Here is a 26,392-nt window from a genome sequence, read left to right as displayed (position 1 = left end):
TCAAAACAATACATCATAAAATATTCTGACGTTACAAAGTTACACTGCAATGCAACGACTTCAAAAAAGAAGAACGAATGAAATCTGACGTTTTGTTTTTGAATTACGTAATCTTTCGCGTTCGAAAACCAGCCAATGCCAGGGTATTATCTAGCGCTATCAGTAAGAATCGAAGAGCTGATAATACGCAGGGATCGAGGTTGGTTTTCGAGTTATAAAAGTAATATACGGAGGAGATATTTTCGTGTTTTTTCTACACTATACTACGTTGTAAAATACAACTATGAAAATCAAAATGGCGACTAGCATTTTCAGTGTATCATGGAATTTCTTCATCATCCAAAATTCAAAATTACAGCTTTCTACCCTTTAATTTCTGATAGAAAATGGTAAATTTGATTTGTTGAAAGTATTATCTTTCAAATTCTCCTTATTACAGCCTCTAAAATTGACATTTTTTAAATATTATGCATTATGCATTATGCAATATGCATTATGCATTATGCAATATGCATTATGTTTTATGCATTATGTTTTATGCATTATGTACCCGTCGGTTTCGAAACAAAGATCTTGAAAAAAATGAAATGAAAAAATGCTGACAGATTGTTCATTTGAAGACCCCCTTTTCGACATATGTGTTCAACCAGTGACAGCCAGAGACTCAAAAAATAATCTATAGGTACATAGGAAGCTAAAAAAACCATAGTTCCCTAAGTCCAGTAAAAGATGGACTAATAATCAAATACAAATTACATAAAATATATTGTGCTCTCAATCAAGACGATCAGCAATCAGCTTAAACATGTTCAAAGCGCTTTCCCAATCCTTTGGTGGGTATTCGAGTTGTGCTTCGTTGATAATTTCTTCAAAAAACCCCTGTATGTCTGGATCTGCGTTTTCAATCTCGATATTCAATGCCTGTTCAAAAATGTTTTCATCTTGTATTATTTCCTCGATATCCTCATTCAGTACTTGGTGACCACACTCTTCGTAACCAACGGTTTCTGGTAAATAATATAACTTATCTGGTACTCCGGAAACTTCACAGTTGTTGGATTGACGTATGTAGTGGTTGTTCCATTCATTCTTGACAGTATCAAGCTGAGACTGTAGGAACTTGGAAAAGACGAACCAAACACAATCTTTGTGATTTTCGTTTCCTGGTATCAAATAACCACCATCAACCAATTCTTTAAAATACGTGATTATCCAATTGGTAAACCCTCTCCTCTGATGAGACCACCAATTTTCGATTCTTTGATTCTTGATAGATTGGCCGTACTGGTGGGCATTTTCATTTTCTTGAATCGTGCACTGTATGGCTGCAACCAGTCCATTTTCGGTTCCACAATCTGTACGAACTGTTTTTGGAGAAATCTTTAGTTGTTTTATTGCATGGATAAAATAGCTAGCTGGAATTAATGGGTTATTGTTACTTTTGCATACCTCCAGCCATATGATTTTTCTAGAAAATCCATCGACACAGCCGTGAATGGGTAAACCATAGGGCTTAAGTTTATCGTATCCGTCCATGTGCCAGGTACAGTTAGGCCCTTCAGATCGATAAACTCTTCTTCGAAGCCTCCTAGACTTCCTTTCCTCCGTTCCTTCAGGGTCCACTTCTTTCAAAATATGCATGACAGTATCACGTGGAACTGTAATATTGTATGTGGTGCGTAGCTTGTTCCACATTCCTCTGTATCCCAGTTGACAAGATGGACCTTGTAATTCAGTGGTTATAATTTGTCTAAGCTGGTCAATATTGATGCCATTGTCTCTTTTTCTTAGATTCAAGGCAGCTAATCTTCGTTTTAATGTCCTTAAACTTATGTTAATGCTATGTTTACGTCTCAAGAATTGCAGGATTATTGCATATTGAAATCCCCTTCGAAAATAGTGTTCAATTATCTCGTCTTCATTCTCCATGTTAGCAATATCCAATGGCCGTTTCTTTGTACCACATCTTGTGCAAAAGACATCACCTATTGAAAAAGCTTTCCCACATTGATAGCAGTACATGGTGTTTCTCAAAGCAGTAAACCATTTGGTAAACACATTCCTTTGGATTGCATTCTTGATACAACCTGCTGCCCCACCAGCATTGTAAAATGTGTATAAAGCATTATTCTATTGAAAACATAATGTATTTGTGTAGTAAGGAACACGAAATCAACTAAAAGAATTATCTGGCAAAAAAATATTTTGTCAAAAAAAAACTTTTGTTATGGTAAAAAGATATATGTTTTCCCCAAAAGATTTTTTCTCTAAAATTCAATATTTTTCTCTAAAATTAAATACATTTCTCTAAAAACTCTCAAAAAAATTATTTTCTCAAAAATTAAATATTTTCTCTAAAAATTTTTCTCTAAAATATTTTTCTCTAAAATTATTTTTTTTTCTCTAAAATTAAATATTTTTCTCTAAAATAAATTTTTTTTCTCTAAAATTAAATATTTTTCCCTGAAATTAAATATTTTTCTCTAAAATTAAATTTTTTTCTCTGAAAAAACTTTTTTTTCTCTAAAATTAAAAATATTTCTCTAAAAATATTTTTTTTTATTATAATGGCCTTCCTCGGCTTCCATAGCGGACGGTAGGGGTCAGTTTTTTCACCTTTCAAAGTCTCTCTAAGAGTCAGAAAAATCAGGAAGTTTTGAATTAGTCTCTCTTTTAACGCTTGAAATATATACACTTACAGTGACGTCATTTTTGAGGAGGTAAACTAAATGGCGATGCCAATACGCGTCTATGAGCTTCGGCTCCAATTTGATAGCTCTGAAAAAGATTTTTTAGGAAAGAGAATTTTGTGAATATGCAAAGATGTGCTAAGAAAGAAAAGCATATCTTTACACAATTTCGAAGAAGATTTAAACCCTATCTGGGTATCTGAATGTAGTGTATATATTGTGTTTTCACGTGGTAAGTATCTTTCTACACAACGAAAAATGCTACAATCTTTCAAGAAATATATTGAGAATTCGGGTTATTTTGACGTTTTTCGAGATTTAAAGTTCGGGCGAAAAAGCCGATTTTGGGCTATCTCTTTAATTTAATCGAATATTTCAATTTGAGACGGGTAGATTAACTTCCAGGCTATATTCGGAGCCTTACTGGACCATTTTTGAACTTTTGAATCCTCAGATCCTAAGGCCCCCTAAGTCTTAAGTCTAGTGTTAAAACTCAGAGTTAAAACTCTACCCTTCGAACCTACTTTAGAGCACTTACAAATCGATTGTGGTTTCAAAACTTCCTGGGGAATTTCCCATTTGTCTCAAATATTTCTTGAATGATTGTAACATCCAAAAATTGTGTTCGTTCATCTTTGTAGACTCACTGATACATACTGACATTTCACGCGATCTAATCTCTATGAATGATCTTGCATGATCTTACTGTCTTTACTGTGTATGCATGAAAACATTTGTAAAGATGAGGTACATAATTTAGTAATTGTAAGTTTGTAAAATTTTATTGCGGTTTTTGGGGCGAGTTTAAAGATTTAAATAATATCTAGCAATACCATATTGTGTTGAAGGGTGAAAAAGAATGCGGCTATCATATTTGATATTTGATCATTACCCAGTGGTATGTTTTGGCTGTTAAAGTCTACACACATAAAGATTGTGCCCGTGCATGTAAATAATATTAAAAGCGGTGATCTTGGTTGAGCCATTTGGGTACAATACAATGATGATTCGTTGTACAGTTATATTGTATGTATGAATATGAGGTACATGCTTTTTTTTATAAGAGTGGTGTTTTTATAATTCATCATGAATATTCTTAACTATTCAGAAAATTATTCTTACGGTATTTATAAGTTTGGATTCAAACCTAGTCAAAATCAAGATTACATATCTCAAGGGGGCAGGGGGCAGTGCCCCCCCCAGCGGCGGTTTTTTTTTGGGGGGGGGGCGAAAAGGAAGGTGTGCAAAAAGGCTCTCCAAAACACTGATTTCAGCGCCCCTTTCCCCTTTTTACCTCATAAATGGCAGTTTTTGGCTCTAGAAAATGGGGAAATGTCGAAAAAATTTCGCGCTCGCTTTGCTCGCGTTATCTTTGCAAAATTTTCCCTCCGATTCTGCCTCACCACGCTACTGGTTTTATAGACGTTAGGCGGACATCATTTTGACCTTTTGTGCGAGATGCAGATGCGGTGTTTTCTGTATATCGGACTTTTGGAGCGTTCGAATTTGCTTTTCGAACGTGCGAATGTTGTTATTCCATGTAAGATTTCCATTTTATTTCATTTTCAGCCCCTCCCATGTTCATTCAGACCCCGCCGTTTATTTTATTTTGAACTATAAGTTTGGAATTTTTTTTTCTTTTACAGTTTAAGAATAGATTTATTTTCTTTCAAATAGTGAAAATCCTTGATTTGGACTTGATTTGGACTTGAAAGGTTGAAAAAAGAAATGTTGTTAAAAGTATTAAATATTCATGATTAGACAGCTTGACAACGATCGAACATTTGGCCTATATATAAAAAGTTTAGCATTTTTACAATGTAAGACATTAAAACCGTTTAATATTCCTTTAATGTTTTGTCCGCTTGAGTCTAGGAGGAAAAAAGCAAAATCAAAAAGGACAAAATCACAGAAGAAGTTGCTTTCAATATGTTGTGACGATAAAGTTTCACAGGAATTTAAAAAGTTTGAAAAAGAAATTTGTTGATAAGTACTGATTTAGTTGCTGGAAAAAACATACTTAAAATCAGCTTAAATCACTTCGTTTTTAGTTTGTTTTTTATGTTATAAAGTTTTTATGTATGCAGTTTATGATTTACTAATGTTTTGAAAGAAAATATATTATAGATTACTAGTCTTGCCGAATTCATGATATGCACCATTGATTGGTTGGAAGTTACGTAAAATCAGTTAATACGTCACTTTCGATCAATCTTCAGTTGTATATATATCAGAATGGAACACATCATGGATACTGGAAAAAAGACTACGTTGCACTTCGAAACATTCGTCAATGACGGTCATACAACGTCGTGTGAATAACACCATGTGCTGGCTGGAAGTTAATTTGTTATAAAAGAAGACAAATTTGACTGTGGCCATGACTTAAAAACATACTGAGTATCAAAATACAATAAAAAGTGACTATTTCATTTTGTCTAGCCAATTTTTATCAAAAATACTGTTATTTGATATCTATATATCAAGAGTTCACTGATGATTGGTGCCTGAGCACCATGAAACTCTGAGTTTAAAATATAGATATTGTGTCAACTCTTTATTATAGTTATTTGATATCAAAACATTGGTACAGTATATGCACAGTTCAATATAATTAATCTCGTGTAATCATCTATTAGCTTATTTCCGTTTGACAATTTTGACAGAATAGTGTGTCGTATCAATGTTTGTAATCATGTTGAATAATGTAATGTGGAGATAGTTAGGGCTTTGCGTCTGTGCTGTATTTTTATGTTCGTTAAATTTGTAAAAGGACTGACATGAACAGCTCAAGATTTAAAATAAGTAACAAGCGTCGCATGGAAAAAAATACAAATTGACGTCATAGTCAGATAGTAGACCTAAAAGAGAAGTCGTTGTATTGACATCAGTATTTTGAAGTAACAAACCGAAAAATGTACGCAGACTGTGTAGCCATGCAACATTGGAAATGCAGCAGTAGAAATGGGTCTGCATGGAGCCTTTGACCAAACTATGTAATTTGATTTGAACTTTGTTTACTTTAGAAACACAATCATTAAAACAAAATGTATGTGATTCTGGCATCAGCATTTGGATGTTTTGTATTACTTCAATTCTTTTACAAATTATTGGGTTTCACTTTCTGGGACAGTTCTAATTTGGTGTATGGCATTTATGGTGTTGGCGTGGTGCGTTCAATAGAATGGTATTTTTACACCAATCCTGAAATGCTGGATATGAGTCGTATAGGAGATGCAGTGACTTGGCAAGAGAATCTAATAGTTGCTGTAAGCGCTGGTTATTTCTTATACGATTTGCCATTGAGTATTAAACTTGGGGAAGCTTGGTACATGTTCCTTCATCACGTATTAAGTTTTTTGATCACGTTAACTATATGGTATAACCAGAGATGTGGTTTTGATATTTTGTTATGTTTATGGTTAGGCGAATTCACAACGCCCTGTGCATTCTGGGTATTCCACGTGTTTGATAAACCAGAATTAAAGAAATCAAAATGGATTATTGCAGCTCGAGTGGCGTATGTTGTATTTTTCATACCGCTAAGATTCATCCTTGGACCATTCTTATTGTATAAACTGTTGTTTTCAGAAACATTATTGATTGTGAAATTAGGTTGTGGATTTTTCTATTTGGTCAATTTGTTAATGCTACGAGACATTGCAAAGGAAATCAAAGCATTTTTGACTCCTTGGAAATCGCAAGCGGAAACAAGTTGAAAATATCATGACATTTTCTTTAAACACTATATGAAATATAATTTAAGAGAAATTTTAATGCGCTTTCCTGAGCTCAAACACGAAAACTTTTTACGTCGTTAACGAATGTATTTCCTAGTTTGCTTAAGCACACAGGCAAACCATCAACTAACTTGATTCATTCATTCAACTCTAAACTAGACCTATTTTAGCTCATACAAGCTGTTCATCATATTGACTGTTCCATCCAAAAAGAAAATCATTCTTTCGTGTAATTGTCTCCAAGGAAAATACTAGAAGAAAGCTTGAGACAAGATAAACAGAAAAAAATGACCAAACTTACGTATTCAGGTCTTGTATGGCATTTTGTAAATCGCCAACCTAAACAATAAAATAGAGAAATTTTGACCAAATAACCTGGCTGCTAAAACTTTAGTAATCTAACGAGAATATTTTGAAATAAAACTATTTGCTTCTCATTAAAAAATGACGAAACTCTTGACGAAAATACCTTTCTATAGCACGCTCCTCTTCGACAATAATGAAATCCTATAAGATTAGAATTGATTGATTCTTCTATTTTCTTGGTCAAATCCTCAATTTCAACCACGATTTTCTAAGAAACAATACATATAAACAGTGTATTAAAAATGTGTTACAAATGCCATGAAGAAAAAAAACACTAAAAAAACCACTAGAAGTCTAGGCGTAGTTTTTACTCTTCTTTCTTTCTTTGGTTTCTTCATGGTGGTTGCCTTTTAAACCAGTTGGAATATTTTCTTTTTTATTGAGAGTTATCAAGTGTGACTTGACGCTGGGCCTCAATTCTCAATTATTTTAATTGTCCTGAATATGATATTCTGCGCCGAGTATGAAACTGTTCTCATCTGCTTTTAGTGGATGGTGAATTCTTATAAATAATATTTTTGTTTTAGCCTCGTGAGCTTTAAAAATAGTTTACTTAGCTCTGGTTAAGGCGGTCCACTTTTCGCCCTGTCTATTCTAATTATGAATTAAAATGAGCAAAAAGTTTGGCAAAGTAGTCAGAAGTCAACGCATTACCCTCTTTCAACGTCAATACAATGACTTCTTTTAAACCTCTAAGCAAATATTGCCAACTTTCTGCCATTTTTTAGCGCTCCACTCTAGCAATAAGAATAGGCAGGACAGAAAGTCGGCCGTCGAAACTAGAGCTTAGCTAGCATCAAGCTATACTGTACCTGATACCGTTGATCGGCTTCCGTAAACACTTCTTTTCGATACACCCATTGATCTTCATCGTCACCGGAAGTATTTGCCACAGAACTTGAACGACTAAAAGATGAGTATATATGAGTTATATCATTAGTGAATTATAATTTGGTTCTTTTTATTGCAACCACTGACCTTTATAAACCAAAAGGTGGCTTCAGTGATTGCAGCACTTTCAAAATTCCAAAAAATACACTCGAGGAATAAAGGGAAAGTTAAATCTACATCCCCATAAAAGCTTGAATTAAATAACTAGTACCAACCTTATCTCTTTATCAAGTCTGAAGCACAAACTGTCATCGTCTAAAATAGAAAAAGAAAGATGCAAATGTGCCTTTCAATGCAAGTGTCAATTCCATGAAATTATATTTCGTCTATTTCTAAGGTGCGCAAGGTTGTGGTTTGAAGTCCCAGCTGGGTCATACCAAAGATTCTCAAAATGGTACTTGGTGCTTCTCCCCTTGATGCTCAGGAAGCAAGAGAAGGTTCAAGGGTAAATTGAGCAATTCAGGGAGAAAGAGCGGCGCCCTCTCCTACCTTCGAGTAGATAGCTATCGAAAAAGGAGCCTTCTGGTCGCCTCCGAGTGCGGTCTTTAGACTTACTTACTTACTATTTCTAAGCTTCTGACATTCTCGTTCACCCCTCCTTGCAGTTTAGTGGAGGTCTAGAAATTCAGTCATGTCTCGAGCATGATGAAATGCGCATGTGTTAGGGATTGTTTCAAGTCTACCCAATAACATGACATTTACCTTGTTCACTGTTGGTCATTTGGTCTTTATAACTTTCATCCAACCAAGGATACCAATAGTTATCTTTGAACCATGATAAATCACAACTGAAATAGTGAAAGATTGAATTATTACAAAAAGGCTCGAACTTTAGTAGTGAGGTTAAGTATCGATAGATACAGTGGAACCTCTAATCAGCGGAACGGTCCGCTAATTGAGTGTCCGCCTTTTGGAAACTTCTTTTATGAGGATTTGACAAGGGAACGGCCGATGAAAATGAAATTGTCCACTAATCAAAGGTGCCCGTCTTTTAGAGTGTCCGTTAATTAGAGGTTTTACTGTAGATCACAACGGCGGTCGAATTTCAAAGAAATCAACTTTGCCTCTACAATGAATTTCTGCCTGATTTTTCGTTCTAGAAAGGAATGCGGAGTAAGTCAACCTTGCTTCTCACTTAGCCTGTAGAAGATTTCGAGTGAACAAGGAAATTCGTCCGTCGTCGTGATTTACCTACCTTGATGACCATGTGACCTCACTAGTATACTGGTGACCATATGGTGGTGAGTTGTATAATCATTACTTTTATCTATTTATTAATGATTTTATTGTAAACCAATTTTAACGACCTACTCATTAGGCGATTTCCTTTTTTAAACAAGCCTGTCTTTGAACTTACACTTCAGGGACATCTTCCATGATTTCATGCTCCAGTTCTTCTAATGCACTTTCGCTTTGACTTCTTCTCGTCGCTTTCTTACTATGGTGAAAAAAGAAAACGAAACGTGAATTTTCATCCGGGCACATTTACTCGGGGCTCACTAACAACTGACTTGATTCAAAATGGACTTCATGTAAAATGTTTTAAAATGTAAAATAGGAAAACGGTAAAATCTATTTCAAATTTTAAAATAGTCTTTCTCTTTTGAGCTCGAGTAGTTTTCAGTACCAGAAATAACTGGGTCCGTTAATGAAGGAATAACCACTATTTGAGCTTTTGGCCTGTGAATTCCTTCATAGGGCACCTCCTCCTCAGTTTTTTATATAACAATCTTTTCGGTCAAAGCAATCACAATTTATTTACACATAGTTATTCACACGCTTGTTGTGCTGAAATTCTATTTATTTTCTAACTGAAAACGCCAAATTGTTGTAATTTGAACAATACTTTGCAAAGGAAAAATTTAAGCAAAAATATTTGGAGTTTTTCTCAGGAACATAGAAGATATATATCTACAGATCTCTATAATTCTGTTTATCCTTCTAAATGTCTTGCTTACGGCTGAACGACGTTGAACTTCGCTAGATCGTCAAGTGATTGCGCTCTATAAAATGATAAATAAATATTTCAATATTTCAATGACCTCAACCTCAAAAGCGTCAGTCATCATTCGACAGCTCAGAGTCAGAATAAGAGCTATCAAGACACGACATTAACTTTTAAAACAAGTTTTAAACATAAAATACGCACCTTGAAAGACATTCATCTGCAAATCCGGATGACTAAAGAAATAATGCGTTAAAAATGTTATTGGTGACTGTTTGATACCTACTTATTTCAATGAGCAGTTGCGAATTTCATAGCACGCCCCCTTCTCACAGACCCGGTAGGATTCTTTTAGCTAGTGGGGGTAAAAATAACGGACTGAAACTCGATGGGAATTGATATTCTCATATTTTTTATGGCTGGCGATTTAAATTCTTTTGTTTTAAAATTCAGTGGGGATGGGAAAAATAGTAAATATCTTACAGTGAGAATCGGTTTATTTGATTATTTTCAATGGGGACAAAAATTGGAGTATAATTTTCCACCGGGGACGATATTTTGGTCATTTTTTCCAGTGGGAAGGATTTCCAATGGGTCTGTGAGAAGGAGTGTATTATCTCAATGAGCTGTTGAGGATTTCATAACCAGTGAGATTAAAATGAAGAAGACTATAGTTGTGGATTTTGAAATTGTGATGGATTTCTTATTGAGGATGAGAGTTCAGTGTAGTAATTTCCAAATGGAGACATGATTCCAGGGTGTATTCATCACCGGGACATTTATATTAATTTGGACACGATTCATGGTAGTTGCTGTCAAAACAAAAATCAAGACATGGACAACGGTACAGAATTATTAGAATGAATAAAAAATAAAATGGTTGATGTAACCTGTAATTGGATGATTGTATTTCGTTTTTGTAAACGGTATCTCTCCGCTTCTTCCTAATGAACGCAAGGGAATACAAAGAAAATATAGAATACCTATAAAGTTGTCATTGCTGTGTTGTGATCATCTTTGGTAGAGTTTGAGAGAAATAACTACTGTATCAAGAGATTCTTATAAACCAGTATAAATATCTCTTTAAAAGATTGGTTACTTATCAGAACGGAAAACTCAGCTGGGTGGATTTCAAATGAAATGTACAAAAAGAACTTGAAGACCCAAAAAAAGACAATACTGTGTACCTCCAATCGTTTGAGTTCTTTATTTTCTTTCGTCATTTGGCCTAATAAATTTGCAAGTTCTTTATTCTAAAAACAATTTGAACAGTACATTACATTACGTGCAGTCAACTCAATGAAATTGTTAGCCATAAGGTTATTTTGTGGAGAAAACGCATTGAGTTTAAAAACCACCGAAGTCGCTAGATGCAATTCTCTCGGATGGGAGATGAAACCACTTAAATTTACCATATCTAAGACGTGAGATTCAAGATGATTTAATTCATCATTATTTATCCGGTGTATATACACTTTCTGACTGGTGAAAGATTCAAAGTAGCATAATAGTTCGAGAGCTGTCGGCCTTTTTATTAGGTCATAAGCCTCAGAATTTTAACCATCCTCAACGTGTTCGCCGTATCGAAAACTGTCAAAAAAGTTTTGTCAGATCGAACACTAGCGGTCTCTTTGATCTCCACGAGCCCAAAAAAGAGGTCAAAAAAGGGCTTAAATTTAGGTCATGAGCCTCATGACTAAAATGTTACAGGTGATTAATACAACCCTTAAGGACAATGAAAATCGAAAATGTAACCAAAAAATCCGGTTTCTTGACCTGGTCAGATGCCCAAAAAAGAGGTCAATGAAAATCGAAAATCTATAAGGCTGTAGATGATAGCCAAAGACTGACATTCAGTTAGGTTTTGGGAAATGCAAAAAAAGTTTCATAAGTCTATTTATCTACGGGAATAAGAAGAATTAGGCGAATTTTAGGAATTACCTCTTCACGGAGAGAGCGATAATCCGATTTCAATTCTGGTTTCGTTTCCACAGTTTGTCGAATGATAAAATCGGGCTGCGAATGCGACCTGAAATGAATTTAAAACAAAGCTAATTTAGTGCAGAAATGATTGGCTTGATTGAAGTGCTGGGAAATGGTTTCTCTAGAAGATTATAAGGCATTTGTTGCTCGTTCTTTGAAATTCTCTAATCTCTAGATGAAAGGATCTAGGAAAAGAGAAAATAACTTTTCTGCAAAGAACTTAACTTCTTTACGAAATTTTACGAAACTAGAATTGAAAACTTTGTCTACAGCAATATAACTTTCACGACAAAATAATGTCATTTTACCTTTGAAATGATTCTTGAAAAGGTGTTTTTTTCAATGATTTCGGTTGTTCTTTATAAGGTGATGATTCGGCACTTCCAGGGCGCGATCGGTTGATTTTTCTTCGATGGTCGATGATCGATTCGAACTTGTACGATGAGTCTACAGTGGGAGTATTTTTCGATTTAAAAAAAATAGATCTTATCGGAGTTTTTGATTTTTCTAAAAAAGCGATGCATTGTGGGATTGTTTCGGGGGTATTACAATATAAATCTCTTAGGAATTCCTCGAGGGAATTCTATTGTTATATCCCGAAACAATCCCACAATGCATCGCTTTTTAAGAAAAATAAAAAACTCCGATAAGATCTATTTGGACAAAACACTCTTTGATTTGTTTATATACAGAAGACTACCAGTTATTCGAACCTGCACTTATTCAAATAATTCGGTTATTCGAAGTGGGATGGCACGTTTTCCTTAGTTCTAAGGTAAAAACTCTCTCGGTTATTCGAACTTTCGGTTATTCGAAGTAAATTCTTATCCCCCCTTGGAGCTTTGAATAACTGGGAGTTGACTTTATTTGACAGTATTCACAATGAAAAACATAAATTGACACATTTTCAAACCAAACATTTTGAAAAAGGTAAAATATGAAAACATCTTATCCCTTTCGAACACCTTATAATTTTCGAAAACGTTTCGTTCACCTAATTGCCGAGTTTGTCAAATTAAAGATGTTGTTTGTTTACTCATCAATTTTAACTTACAAGCTTTTTTACATTGGATTGACACAGATGTGGAGCAAGATTGGTCAGAAAGAGGAAAAGAAAAACAGTCTTTTAATATCAGCATGATATAACAATAACAAGACACTGTCCTGATATGAAATGTGTGTCTGATATGAAACGGAAACACTTATGTAAAATAAAACCTTTAAATACGGAAGGTGATCATTAATACCTAAAGAACAATTTTCCTCTTCTTCATCATCTTCACTACTCGTCCCAGACTCTTCTCCAGCCTCGTTTTCATGGTCAGCGTCGTCATCTTTCATTCCTTCTCCACCAATTAGATTCATGATGTCAAATTCAGGATGCAATTCGATTGCTGAATTATGTCTTCGATTGATCAATCTTAGGGAAAAAATTATTAAAAATATACAAATCAAATTGATCAAACCGAATCAAGCTAAAGTGCTATTTTACCCATAGCACGAGGTTGTTATACTATTCTGAACACAAGAAGCCTTTTAAGAAAAAAAAGAAGAAATATCAGAGATTTTAAACAAATTGACACTCAATAAAGAGTGCTATTTTAAAAGCTCATTATTTTGAAATAAGAAATTGTTAAATATGTGACTCCCCAAGCAATTTGGAGTACACAAAAGTCCGATCGGTCTAATGACCGTTCCTCTTTAGCCTCTATTGGACCGATCTTTTTACCGCTAAGGCCGTTCAAATATCGAAAGAGGCCGATGCATGGCCGATCATGAAAAGCGGCCATAACGAAGAGGCTTCGAGGCCGCTAAAGGGGCCCGAGCGGTCCAATGCCCGGTACGCTTCGTCCCGATGGGCGCTATTGATTTCTTTACTTACTTACTTTTACTTAGCCTCGTTTTCGAAAATGTAAACATTGAGTTCGTTTCTTGGAAAACGAGTTGCCGTGTGTTGTGAAGTTGGAAACAGATTTTCTTCTTGCAGTTTTAAAACATTTGGATTTTATTTTGATATGGTAGAAATTTTTGACAACGTTGAAATTTGTGGACATTTGACATTTCATGGGAAAAGGATCACTTTCCCTCTCAACACTTTATCGACACGATTAAATTATCGATTAAATCGATACACCTATCGATACATAGGCCTATCGATAGACTTTTATCGATAGGAATTTTAATGATCCCAAATAAGCGATTGAAAATTAGCGATAGGAGCTTTATCGATAAAAGTTAAACAATAAATGATCCATGAAAGTTATAAGGGATAAAAACTAATCGATAACGATAACAAAATTAGCAATAGAAAATTAGCCATGAAACTTTATTGATACAACTTAGAAGTCATTGTAGTGGTTTTTAAGTGTCCGAATTTTTACAAACAAAAATGTCTAAAGACATAGGTTGCAGGAGTACGTCAACAGACTTTTTAAGAAACAGAACACCCCTGTCTCTTAGCCAGAACTTTTATTGAGCCATTTGTAACAAAAGCATAGTTGTTTTCTTCATAAATTTCACTAGAGTTTCTTATGCATACTTTTATCAACTTGTTTTTCTTCGTATGTTTTAAAAAGAATAGTCAACAAATATAAACTCGTTTTCTACATTGCCTTCACAAGCATCTCTCATGCTTAGTCTTCTGAATTTGATTTCTTTGTAGCGTTTAAATGCGTCTGTTATGCTTAGTTTTATCAAGTCACTTTCTCCGTAATTTTCACGATCGTCTCTTATGCTTAGTTTTATCAACTCACTTTCTTCGTAATTTTCACGAGCGTCTTTTATGCTTAGTTTTATCAACTTGCTTTCTTCGTAATTTTCACGAGCGTCTCTTATGCTTAGTTTTATCAACTCGCTTTCTTCGTAATTTTCACGAGCGTCTTTTATGCTTAGTTTTATCAACTTGCTTTCTTCGTAATTTTCACGAGCGTCTCTTGTGCTTAGTTTTATCAACTCGCTTTCTTCGTAATTTTCACGAGCGTCTTTTATGCTTAGTTTAATCAACTTGCTTTCTTCGTAAATTTCACGAGCTTCTTTTATGCTTAGTTTTATCAACTTGCTTTCTTCGTAATTTTCACGAGCGTCTTTTATGCTTAGTTTTATCAACTAACTTTCTTCGTAATTTTCTCGAACGTCTTTTATGCTTAGTTTTATCAACTCGCTTTCTTCGTAATTTTCACGAGCGTCTTTTATGCTTAGTTTTATCAACTCACTTTCTTCGTATTTTCACGAGCGTCTCTTCCTTATCGATACAAGATAGATAATTTCACTATCGATACACCTTTTCAACATTATCTTAATCATATATGGCTCATATCGAAAGAATTTAAAATGCTAAACGTTATTGACGTCTCCCCAATTCTAATTTTTGAAAAAGATTGTACTTTTGAGGATTGAGTAGTTTTTTAGAACCGGACTTTTTTGGACCGGACTTTCGACCGCTCCAGACGCCGCTTGGAATTCTCTTGCTCAAAAAGGGCCGCTAAAAGAGCGGCCTCAAGCGGACCAAAAATTCTCTCGCCCGCTTGGAGGCCGATCTTCACGAACGATGGGCCGCTAAAGATTTTACTTCGGCCGCTTTAAGACGGGTATTTTACCCGCTTTGGGCCGATCGGTCTTTTGTGTACTCCAAATCGCTTGAGGAGTCACATATATAGTTTGAAAATTTCTATGAAAACAAATTTGGAAAGTTTTAAAGATTTTTACTTTAAAATCAATAAGCAGATTGTTTGTACTTTGAAAGTACGTAAGTACAGACAAAACCTTGAAAAAGTCACATGGGCTACGTAAGGAGTGACAAAACCTTGAAAAAGTCAAAAAGTCACAAGTACGGCTAAAGGAGTGACAAAACCTTGAAAAAGTCACATCGGCTACGTAAGGAGTGACCAAAAAACTTGACAAAAGTCACATCGGCTACGTAAGGACAAAACCTTGAAAAAGTCACATGGGCTACGTAAGTACTGACAAAACCTTGAAAAAGTCACATCGGCTACGTAAGGAGTGACAAAACCTTGAAAAAGTCACATCGGCTACGTAAGTACACACAAAACCTTGAAAAAGTCACATCGGCTACGTAAGTACACACAAAACCTTGAAAAAGTCACATCGGCTACGTAAGGAGTGACAAACCTTGAAAAAGTCACATCGGCTACGTAAGTACACACAAACCTTGAAAAAGTCACATCGGCTACGTAAGTACACACAAAACCTTGAAAAAGTCACATCGGCTACGTAAGGAGTGACAAAACCTTGAAAAAGTCACATCGGCTACGTAAGTACACACAAAACCTTGAAAAAGTCACATCGGCTACGTAAGTACACACAAAACCTTGAAAAAGTCACATCGGCTACGTAAGGAGTGACAAAACCTTGAAAAAGTCACATCGGCTACGTAAGTACACACAAAACCTTGAAAAAGTCACATCGGCTACGTAAGTACACACAAAACCTTGAAAAAGTCACATCGGCTACGTAAGTACACACAAAACCTTGAAAAAGTCACATCGGCTACGTAAGGAGTGACAAAACCTTGAAAAAGTCACATCGGCTACGTAAGGAGTGACAAAACCTTGAAAAAGTCACATCGGCTACGTAAGTACACACAAAACCTTGAAAAAGTCACATCGGCTACGTAAGTACACACAAAACCTTGAAAAAGTCACATCGGCTACGTTGGGACACACAAAACCTTGAAAAAGTCACATCGGCTACGTAAGTACACACAAAACCTTGAAAAAGTCACATCGGCTACGTAAGTACACACAAAACCTTGAAAAAGTCACATCGGCTACGTTGGGACACACAAAACCTTGAAAAAGTCACATCGGCTACGTAAGGAGTGACAAAACCTTGAAAAAGTCACATCGGCTACGTAAGGAGTGACAAAACCTTGAAAAAGTCACATCGGCTACGTAAGGAGTGACAAAACCTTGAAAAAGTCACATCGGCTACGTAAGGAGTGACAAAACCTTGAAAAAGTCACATCGGCTACGTAAGGAGTGACAAAACCTTGAAAAAGTCACATCGGCTACGTAAGGTGACAAAACAGGAAAACAAGAGTAACAAACACAAGTTTTACCTTTTGACAAATTCTTTCTCATCTTCAGGTCGATCTTCAATGAAAAAGTTCGTTTGAGCCACTTCATCGATATCCATATTCTCTAGAAGGTTTTCTTCAGTCAATTGAAAACTAACATAGTCGGGAGCTAATACCTTGGTCACTTCTTGGGGAGGTACTCGAAACTTTGGAGGTGCTGGTGTTTGAAAGAGCTTTGTACTGCAAAAATTGTGAAAGATGAATTACCTTAAGGGAAGAAATTTTCGCGGAAAGGAATTTTTTGCGCCGCGGCGGTTGAGAGGAATTTTGGTTTAAAATATGTCTTATTTTGCCCCAAAAACACCAATTCTATATGTGAAATATATTCCATATATAAGTCATGAGAATATTCTTCTTTCACGGAATTTAATTTTGCGGATTTTTATCAAAAAACCGCGAAATTAAATTCCGCGTAAGTTTGTTGCGGAAAAATTTCTTTCCTTAAACAAACAATTCCAAAGTAACTAGAAAATAAGTAAATTTTAGGAGAGACATTCAAATTCTAGTTAGTATGAATATTTAAGGTGAATTTCTTGGAAAATCATTGTACATCACAAAATGATTGCATGCATTGAAGCCGATAGTGTTTTGAATACGTATCAATTGCTACAAAAAAAACAGCTAATGGGAAGACGACCCCTTCGAAGGCATTCTTCTATTCAGTGACAGAATGGACTTTTCCAGAAAAAATTTGACCCCCTGGCAATTCAAATTAACCCTCAAGCCGAGCAAAATTACTCCCAAATAGAGCAAGTTTACCCCAAACAGGGAAATTTTTTATAGATTTTCCACTACCCCCCCCCCGGACATTATATCCTCCACCCCTATGTACGGACATTTTCTGGAAGAACCCAATAGAACAATATCGTATTAAAAAGAGGAAACATAAAACATACTTTGAAGAATTTTCATGAACATTCATTTTATCACCAATTATTTCACCTTCAAAATCCACCATCACGCCATTTTGTTGCTCTTTCTCATGGAACTGAAATGTCATCAGAGTTGAAAAAATATTCAATGAATTGATCAATCACATTTTTAAAAGATGAAATGTTGTACAGTTGACACTCTCTAATTCGATCTTCAAGGGGAATTAGATTTTCATCGAATAAGGGAGCTTATCGAATAAGAGAGCGTTGTTTAGGAGAGTCTCTTGTTGACGGGGATTTTAAATTTCATCGAATAAGGGAGCCTATCGAATAGTAGAACATCGAGTTAGAGAGTCAACTGTATTATACGAGCTGAGAAAGAGAGGTAGTTACTACACTCGGCAATATACAGCACAGTTTTTCGTCTGAGCCAGAAAATGGATTTAACACAAGAAATCAGCATAAACTCTTGAAATTTTGGTGAACTATACAGAATTTCGAGATGAGAAAGACTTAAAGAGACTTCGCTGAGACCAAAATTCGTCTAAGACGGAGAAGAACTTTTTACACTGAGTGTAATAAGTGAAGAAGGAATAATGTTTCAAATTCGCAAGGGGTGACTAGAATAAATGTCATTTTTAAAGTCACATACCAACTCATTGACGACATCTTGTAATTTCAGAAAAGATTGATCTTGTTCTTCCTCCCCTGCTTTCTGATCCTCTTCGATCTGACTCATGATGCGCTCCGCTAGCAAGGATAATCTCCGCTCACCTTCACTTTGTTCATCTGAAATATATTCTAAAGTTTCTCCGTTGAGTTCTTTCTGGATATTATCAGGTGAGCCATAAATCTATTGTGCGATCAAAACCAAGATTTAAGATGGGAAAAGACTGGGAAAAGTAAGTTTGTCACGAATTTTTTTATCCCAAAAAATACATCCAGCCTTATTTTGAATTGAAAATCTATTGTATTTGCGATACTGGGCACTTACTTAAATGAACTTCCAATAGATTTTATGTTTCGATAATTTACTTCCTTGCAATACTTTATATATTTGCAACAGATTTTTTCCCAGTAGACATCAAGGTTAATGTTTGAATGTTTAATGTTTTGCAAAAAACGGATTCGGTGTAAAGAAGATAAACGCCAAAGATCGGCAATAAACCAAACACAAAAAAAGACGTAACAAAGAAGAAAGACGAACAAACTAACAAACGAAAAAAACTTAACATACTATATACTAATGCAGACGTGCAGACCAACTAACTAAAATAAAGAAAGAAGAACTAAATGAAGTGATTTCAAAAGAACAACCCGATATCATTGCAATTTGTGAAGTAAAACCAAAACATTCGAAAAAAGAACGTCTCATACAAGACTACCACATTAAAGGCTACTCCGAACCCTACGAAACAAATGCCTTAAATAATGTTGGACGTGGAATCATCGTTTTGACACATAAATCGATCAAAAATGTAGTCGAAGTGACACCCAATAGTGAATTTCAGGAGGTATGCTTGCTAGAAATCAAACTCAAAGGAGCGGATTCTTTGCTTTTTGGATGTATGTATCGAAGTCCAACCAACACGCCAACATCAGCTAAAAACAATACAGCACTTAATCTTCTTCTGAAGGAAATAACAATGAATAAGAAATACAGTCATAAGTGTATCGTCGGAGACTTCAACTATAAAGATATCAATTGGGAAAACTGGTCAACTCCTCACGATGACACGAAGGAAGACGAACAATTTCTCGAAGCTTTAAGAGACTCCTTCTTTTACCAACACGTCGATGAACCAACAAGAGCTAGAGGTACGGATACGCCATCACTTATTGACCTGATTCTGACAAATGAAGAAAGCCAGGTTAGCAACATAAACTATCTTTCACCACTTCATAAAAGTGATCACAGTGTTCTATCATTTACGTTCGAATGTTACCTTGAAACAGAATGCATTATTGAAAACTATAACTACAATAAGGCAGATTTTGAAGCAATGAAAGGACATCTTGAGAACTCTGACTGGGTTACAGGTTTCCATCAAAAAGCAGGAAATGCAAACGTAAATGATTGCTGGAAGATGTTGCAAGATAAATTATTCGAGCTTAGGAATCGGTACGTTCCTCGTACGAAGGGGAAACATGCCTACGGAAAAAAGGGAAGTTTTGCAATCGATCAAGATATTCAACAAAGCTTAAAAGAAAAACGTCGCCTACATCGCAAATGGATAAGATCAATACGTACAATTTCGGAACAGAGAAATAGAGCTATTTATGCTACTGCGAGAAACAAGGTTACAGGAAAGATCAGACGAGAAAGAAGAAGACTAGAAGAACGAATTTGTGGTCAAGCAAAAAGAAGCCCTAAGAAGTTTTGGAAGCATATCCGGAACTCAATGAAGACCAAAACGGGAATTTGCCCTCTTCTCCTTGATCTAAATGATAAATCATCACTTCGTTTTACTGATGAGGATAAAGCTGATATCCTACAGGATCAGTTTTGCTGTGTTTTTACGAATGAACCTGCTGGATCACTACCTGAGTTTCCATCACGAACAGACACAGATGTAGCATTCGATCTAACAATCGACATGATCAAAAAGGAACTGAAAGATTTGAATCCTAATAAATCGCTAGGACCTGATGAGATTCACCCAGTCATGCTGAAAAGCTGGCCTTTTACATAGCCGGTCCTTTACATACTATCATGGCCAAGTCCTTCGTAGAAAGTAAACTACCTGATGATTGGAAGACTGCACATGCGTCCCCGATCTACAAAAAAGGAAAAAAGAACCTTGCAGAAAACTAAAGGCCCGTTAGTTTAACATCAGTTGCGTGTAGAGTAATGGAAAGAATCCTAAAGAAACAAATAATGGAACACCTCACGAATGAGAAATTGCTATCAACCAAATAACATGGGTTTATGGGTAAGCGATCGACAGTGACACAACTACTTCACTACTTAGACAAATGTGCAGACTCGATATCCAATGATAAGGTTGTTGACGTAATCTATTTCGACTTCGCAAAGGCATTTGACACCGTTCCACATCGCAGATTACTAAGAAAACTCGAAGCGTATGGTATCAGAGGAAGGGTACTTGGTTGGATGAAAGCATTTTTGTCCGATCGTTAACAATTATGTGAAGGTCAATGGAAAGTTATCTAAGAAATGCCAGGTGCAAAGTGGTGTACCACAAGGAAGTGTCTTAGGTCCACTCCTTTTCGTTATTTACATCAATGATCTAGCTGAAGTTACCAACTCAGAAATGTTTCTCTTTGCCGATGACACAAAGCTTGTTGAAGAAATAAATAACGCCGGAGATGCAATTAGACTTCAGCACGATATCGAGGCAATGCCAATGGAAAAGTGGTCTGGCGACTGGTTGTTGAAATTCCATCCTGGCAAGTGCCACGTGTTGACACTAGGGAAATTCTGGAACATTCAACATGCACATCCTTACGAGATCGCTGGCTCTGTCCTAGAACATGTTGATCAAGAGAAGGATCTTGGAGTGATTATTGATAGTGAATTGAATTTCGAAGAACACATCTAAACCAAGATCAAGAAGGCTAACTCGATCGTTGGATTGATTAACAGAAGCTTCGACTTCCTTTCTCCCGAGATGCTCCGCACACCTTTTATTGCATTTGTGAGACCTCACCTTGAGTACGCGCAAGCTGTTTGGTCTCCACGGCTGATCAAACACTCTGATGCAATTGAAAGTGTCCAACGTAGGGCCACAAGACTTGTCGGTGGTTATAGAAACCATTCATATGAAGAACGTTTACAAGTCATGAACCTACCTAGCCTCAAGATCTGGCGTAAAATCGGGGACATGGTGGAAGTATATAAACATCTTAATGTCTATGATAAATCTTCCCTATGTCAGAAACTCGTTCTTCGAAATCGACCTCAACGTAGGCACAATCTCGAATTAAAGAGGAATTTCGCTGAAGACGGCATTAGAGGATACCAAACGATTTCACTTTACTATAGGAGCATTGATACTTGGAACAGTTTGGCAACCAATGTTGTAAATGCACCGTCTGTAGGGAAATTCAAACTAGAATTGACAAACGAATAAGATAAGATCTATAAATTGTAAAGATGTAAGATTGTTTCATAGAGGTCAATAGACCTGAGAAATACACTTCTATAAATTATAATTAAATTATACAGTGGCCATGTTTTAGAATCAAAATTCTCTTGTGAATTTATAAGAAAAAGGGGTTCAGTTATTTAGAAGTTTAAGTTGTTTCAAACTGAAATGGTACTCAAAAACAGAGTGTTAACACGAAAATTTAGAAAGTCAAAAAACAGGACATTATAAAGAAGAAGGGTAGTTTCTTTTCTAATTTTAAAAGAAAGAGGGTCTCTTTATAATTCTGTCTTTTAATGGTAACTGTAATCCCCGCGGGGGGGGGGGGCTAGGGTTGGCGACGAATGAGGGGTATGCGAGGACGTCACCCTTAGAGAGACTTTTTGAATTTTTTTTTTCGATTTTTGAAAAAAGTCATACCCTTAGAGAGACTTTATTACAATTTTTTCTCTGGAAATCAAAAAATTTCCTAAAAATCCTGAATTTTCCGACCCTTAGAGAGACTAATTTAAAACTTTCTGATTTTTCCGACCCTTAGAGAGACTTTGAAAGGTGAAAAAACCGACCCTTACCGTCCGCACATACCCATCATCTTAAAAGCATAATAGTTAAAAGGTTATACCTTGTTGATCGGTTTACTCTTGACAACTTCATATTTGGAAGGTGTGTGAAGATACTTTGTCCAAGGGATATCATTGTTTTGTGTGTAGTACTGCGTACAAAAATGATGTACGCTTCTGCCTGTATCCTTTGCAAACTGAAAAAAAGTTGAGTAGTTTAAGTCATTAAAACAATAAACGACATTATTTTGTAACTTTAAATTTTAATACTTTTCAGATTTCAAATGTGTGTAAACAACCACAGATATATTTCATATAAAACACTAGATAGAGCTTCTATGTTCCTAGCCGTAGCATAAATTATCTTTAAAAGTAGACCACAATTTTTGGCCGACAAATTGATCAATCAAGATCATTCTCTCGCCTCCTTGTTTCCCTTCTGATTGAACAAATTGCCAGTACCGCTTCTGGTCTCTACTGAACAAAGTATGTTGCTTTTCAATTTACTACGACTGACGTACCTCTAGTGTTTTGTGGAAGATATCTGTGGTATAAACGCCCATGATATAAAAAATTGCTTGCTTCTAATTTTAGGACGTCAGCTCATATAATAGCAGGTGGTACTTGATACGTTAAGAATCAAGATGAAGAGATTCTACCAAAAGTTAATTAATGGGGAAACTAAAAGTAAGATAACTCGTATGGTATGAATATCCTAGGCTTCTTGGGCTCCTGAAAAATTATAGGGTCGTCTAATCGTGACATATTTTGTAACAAAATACCGGAATAAACTGAATAAAATTAACTGCTTGCTCTTACTGGTATAGTTGATGGTAATTGTGATATTGTTTTATTATTGCTCAATCCTTGATTTATATACGAGGTGTTAGATTGTTTTTCCGCCAAAATCATTTTGCTCCCATGCATGTTGAGTTCTTCTTCACTTGGAAATCTATCCCTTTTTTCTTCCTCGTCCTCAGCTTCACCCTCTTCAATTACTGAGAAGATTTCTTCTGAAACCTGACGATGAAGAAAAAAATAGTAACAAAAGTTGTTACAAAAGTCTAAATTATAGAAAAATTCTAAAAGCAAAATGTTAGATTACATTTAAAAAATTACTGGGTGTCTTATATCTCACTGAAATTATAACGAAATTTCTATGTGTTTTTTTTTCAATACCCTAGTCTTAGGCGGTGGTTACACGTAGCCGGGGTTACACGTAGCCGGGGTGAAATTCACCCCGGGGTGAAATGGAAAAATAATTCACCCCGGGGTGAAAATCATTTTGGGATACACGTCGGCGAAAGGCGGGGTGAAAACCCTTTTTTTCAGTCCGGGGTGAAAATTTTAACTTATTTTCACCCCGGCGTGAAAATGTAAAGTCTGTTCACGATAAGTGTGCACTCTTTTTTTCTTTTACCTATAACTTTTGTAGGAATTCTTCAATCTTTATAAATTTGGTATCGTTAGAGAGATATTTGTGAGTGGAACAATTTGAAATAAAAAAATATATAAAAAAATTCTAAAAATGAAGATGAAAATAAAGAAGAAAACAATGAAGATCTTGTAGAAAAGTGCTATAACTATCATTTTCACTGAAGTGAATCCTTGATCATCAGGACCGGCGTGAAATCAACCCCGGGGTGAGTTCAACCCGCCTAAAAACGATTTCAACCCGCCTAATAACGATTTCACCCCGCCTAAATATGTGTATACAGAAACAGTGTTTTCTTTATAGACCGGAGTGAATTTCACCCCGGGGTGAAATATGTTTTTATTTCACCCCGGGGTGAATTTCACCCCGGCTACGTGTAACCACCGCCTTAATCAACTTTTTCCAGACTTTTAAACCACAGTAGTCGAATTCAAAGGATATAAAGCAAAGTTTTCACAATCAAAATATCATAATTACTTTTTCTTTATTAAGATGAGAGTCATCAATCAGGTTCTCGCTTGATCCTGGCGATTTAGGCAATCTGATGGATGATTGTTGATGGAAAGATTTCTCAGGCGATTCTACAATGAGGTGTTCTTGAAGCCCTGGTCTTGAAGTTTCTTCTCTGGTGGATAGCAAAGAATCTCTATGACTTTCCATTGTAGATGGGTTAATTGAGACTTTTGATAAAAATCTTGAGCTTTGAACCTTGAACTTTGAGCTGTATTGTGGAGTTCCTGGTGATAATTTAGACCTCTGCGAGCTCCTCCGGGAGGATTGTTGTGATATCCCTGGGGAGATTCTAGATGGTCTCAAAGACTGAGTAGAAACTTTGGATAAACGTGAAGAAAGGGAAGAGATTTTTGAAGAAAATTGTGAAGCTTGTGTTGAGATACGTGATTCTTCTGTATTGAGAATATCAATTTTTTCTGATTGATTGGATAAAGTTTTGTTTATTTTAGATTTTTTTTGTGGAGTATTAGATGTAGATGATGAAATGCTGGTATTTTCAGATGTATTCATTGGTAGACAATCAAGTCCTGATTCTCTGTATGTGACCAGTTCCTCCTCAGTAGTTTGATCATCCACTTGATCTACACCACTATTTTCTTTGGTGATCTGATTGATAATCTTGTAAAATTCCTCATCATTCTTTTCAAAAGATTGTAATCGATTTTTTACAGATGTTGTGGAGAGGGTGGATAGTCTTTGCGAAAGTCCTGAGGAAGTTGATTCTTGATTATCAAACATACTCTCACTACTGAACGTACTTTCCCTAAAATGTAATCGTAAATGAGTTTCAAATTATGTTTAAGGCAGATGAGATGAAGTTTTTATGAGATACTTTGATAATTGGTCATTTGAAGTAATAAGAATGTGGCGTTAGAAAAAAAAGTGTTCTTTAGAAAAAGTAACAAAATTGTTTTATTACTGGTTAACGACCAACCAAATCAATTAAGAGCTTGTAAAAACTCCACCTTGTCCAGTTCAAGTGGGGAAAGCTATAAATAATTTTTACCGGATCTATAAACTATGTTTTAAAACTGACACATCTAAGTATCTCATTAGGCCACCAAAACAAAATGAAGGTAAAAAAAAAGTTAAAATTTTCAAACTATGCTATTTCACAGGGTTTGAAATGTATAAAAAGGGGTCACCTTTTAAGCATGTCGTCTGATTTCTTTTCTTTCTTTTTGAGGACATTATACTGTTTCTTTTTCTTGGGCTTGCTTCTCCGTTCCAATTTCAATATTTTTGTGGTATTTGCAACTGAAGCAATAGCAGGTTTACGTTGATCTTCTAGCGATGAATCTTCCTCAATCTAGAGAAAAGAAGCCAAAAAATTTTGAACTGGGATGAGAACTTTCAATTGAATCAAAAACAGGAGCTTATCAAGAAAGCAGCCAATTGTACTACAAGGTTACAACAGCTTTAAATGAAATTAATTTGGAATTAAAACAGGGAAAAACGATTTTGAAAATTAATGATACTTTATTCAAAATAAACCTTTTCAATTTTATTTTCTTCATCTTCTTCTAAAGTTTTCATTGGTTTCGCTAAAGTTGTGGCCGTGGTTGTTGATGAAAAACATTTTGATTTGACATCCAATACAGCAGTGCCTTTCATGAGGACATCCAATGATCTTGGTTTAGAGATGGATGTCACTTTGTTGACTGATGGTTGCTGATGAGATGATTGTTTCTTCATTGTGCGATTTGTTTAAAAAACGTATCACTAAAATTGAAACAAAAACGTCTACTTGACTCAATCAGCCTAAATCTCAGGGTAGCGTTTCCAAAATACAAACCTTAAGGCAGATTTAAATTGAAAGACTTGATAAAATGCAATAGTTTGGACAGGTTGTTTCGCAACGTGTTTGGCAAAATCATTGGGTAACTTTTACTTGTAGTTTGCGCCACGGGGAGGACAATCTTGGTAAGGCAAGCCATGTATTATACAAGCAAAGGAAAACTTTCACATATTTTCCATCCAATCTACAGCCTGGTGAATTTTTGATATTTTTTTCTACCGGGTGCACCACAAAAACTAATTTTCTAGAAATCTAAAAATTTTAAAAGAACCATTCCAATTTCATTGGAAAGAAGAAAGATAAAGTTAAATTTTGATGGGTCATTAATTAAATTCGATTCATTAGATCAAAAGTTATGCTCAATTGAATAAAAAAGTTACTTTCAGAAAGTGCTC

The 26,392-nt window shown here is 35.5% G+C and overlaps 1 protein-coding gene across 1 annotated transcript in view; it reads right to left on the bottom strand.

The window, feature by feature from the left end:
- LOC136822546 (uncharacterized) overlaps positions 1 to 26,113 on the bottom strand; it is a 72,340-nt gene extending 46,227 nt beyond the window's left edge. Inside the window, exons 1-23 of the mRNA XM_067078810.1 lie at positions 26,091 to 26,113; positions 25,694 to 25,921; positions 25,345 to 25,508; positions 24,164 to 24,962; positions 23,071 to 23,271; positions 22,314 to 22,448; positions 18,235 to 18,435; positions 17,607 to 17,698; positions 16,693 to 16,890; positions 12,863 to 13,035; positions 11,924 to 12,062; positions 11,574 to 11,661; positions 10,820 to 10,885; positions 10,523 to 10,576; positions 9,837 to 9,868; positions 9,646 to 9,690; positions 9,045 to 9,125; positions 8,390 to 8,475; positions 7,903 to 7,942; positions 7,609 to 7,702; positions 6,900 to 7,004; positions 6,732 to 6,769; positions 2,700 to 2,778 (exon numbers count right to left, since the gene is read on the bottom strand). Coding sequence (XP_066934911.1) covers positions 2,700 to 2,778; positions 6,732 to 6,769; positions 6,900 to 7,004; positions 7,609 to 7,702; positions 7,903 to 7,942; positions 8,390 to 8,475; positions 9,045 to 9,125; positions 9,646 to 9,690; positions 9,837 to 9,868; positions 10,523 to 10,576; positions 10,820 to 10,885; positions 11,574 to 11,661; positions 11,924 to 12,062; positions 12,863 to 13,035; positions 16,693 to 16,890; positions 17,607 to 17,698; positions 18,235 to 18,435; positions 22,314 to 22,448; positions 23,071 to 23,271; positions 24,164 to 24,962; positions 25,345 to 25,508; positions 25,694 to 25,894 — 3,111 coding nt within the window. The 5' untranslated portion in view covers positions 25,895 to 25,921; positions 26,091 to 26,113. The remainder of the gene's footprint in view (positions 1 to 2,699; positions 2,779 to 6,731; positions 6,770 to 6,899; positions 7,005 to 7,608; positions 7,703 to 7,902; positions 7,943 to 8,389; positions 8,476 to 9,044; positions 9,126 to 9,645; positions 9,691 to 9,836; positions 9,869 to 10,522; positions 10,577 to 10,819; positions 10,886 to 11,573; positions 11,662 to 11,923; positions 12,063 to 12,862; positions 13,036 to 16,692; positions 16,891 to 17,606; positions 17,699 to 18,234; positions 18,436 to 22,313; positions 22,449 to 23,070; positions 23,272 to 24,163; positions 24,963 to 25,344; positions 25,509 to 25,693; positions 25,922 to 26,090) is intronic.
- Between the last annotated feature and the right edge of the window lie 279 nt (positions 26,114 to 26,392).

The sequence above is a fragment of the Clytia hemisphaerica genome, unplaced genomic scaffold (genome assembly GCF_902728285.1).
Source record: "Clytia hemisphaerica strain Z4C2 unplaced genomic scaffold, Clytia hemisphaerica genome assembly, whole genome shotgun sequence".
NCBI lineage: Eukaryota > Metazoa > Cnidaria > Hydrozoa > Leptothecata > Clytiidae > Clytia > Clytia hemisphaerica.
The sequence above is the reverse complement of the archived record's forward strand: the minus strand, read 5'-3'. Positions and strand labels throughout refer to the sequence as shown.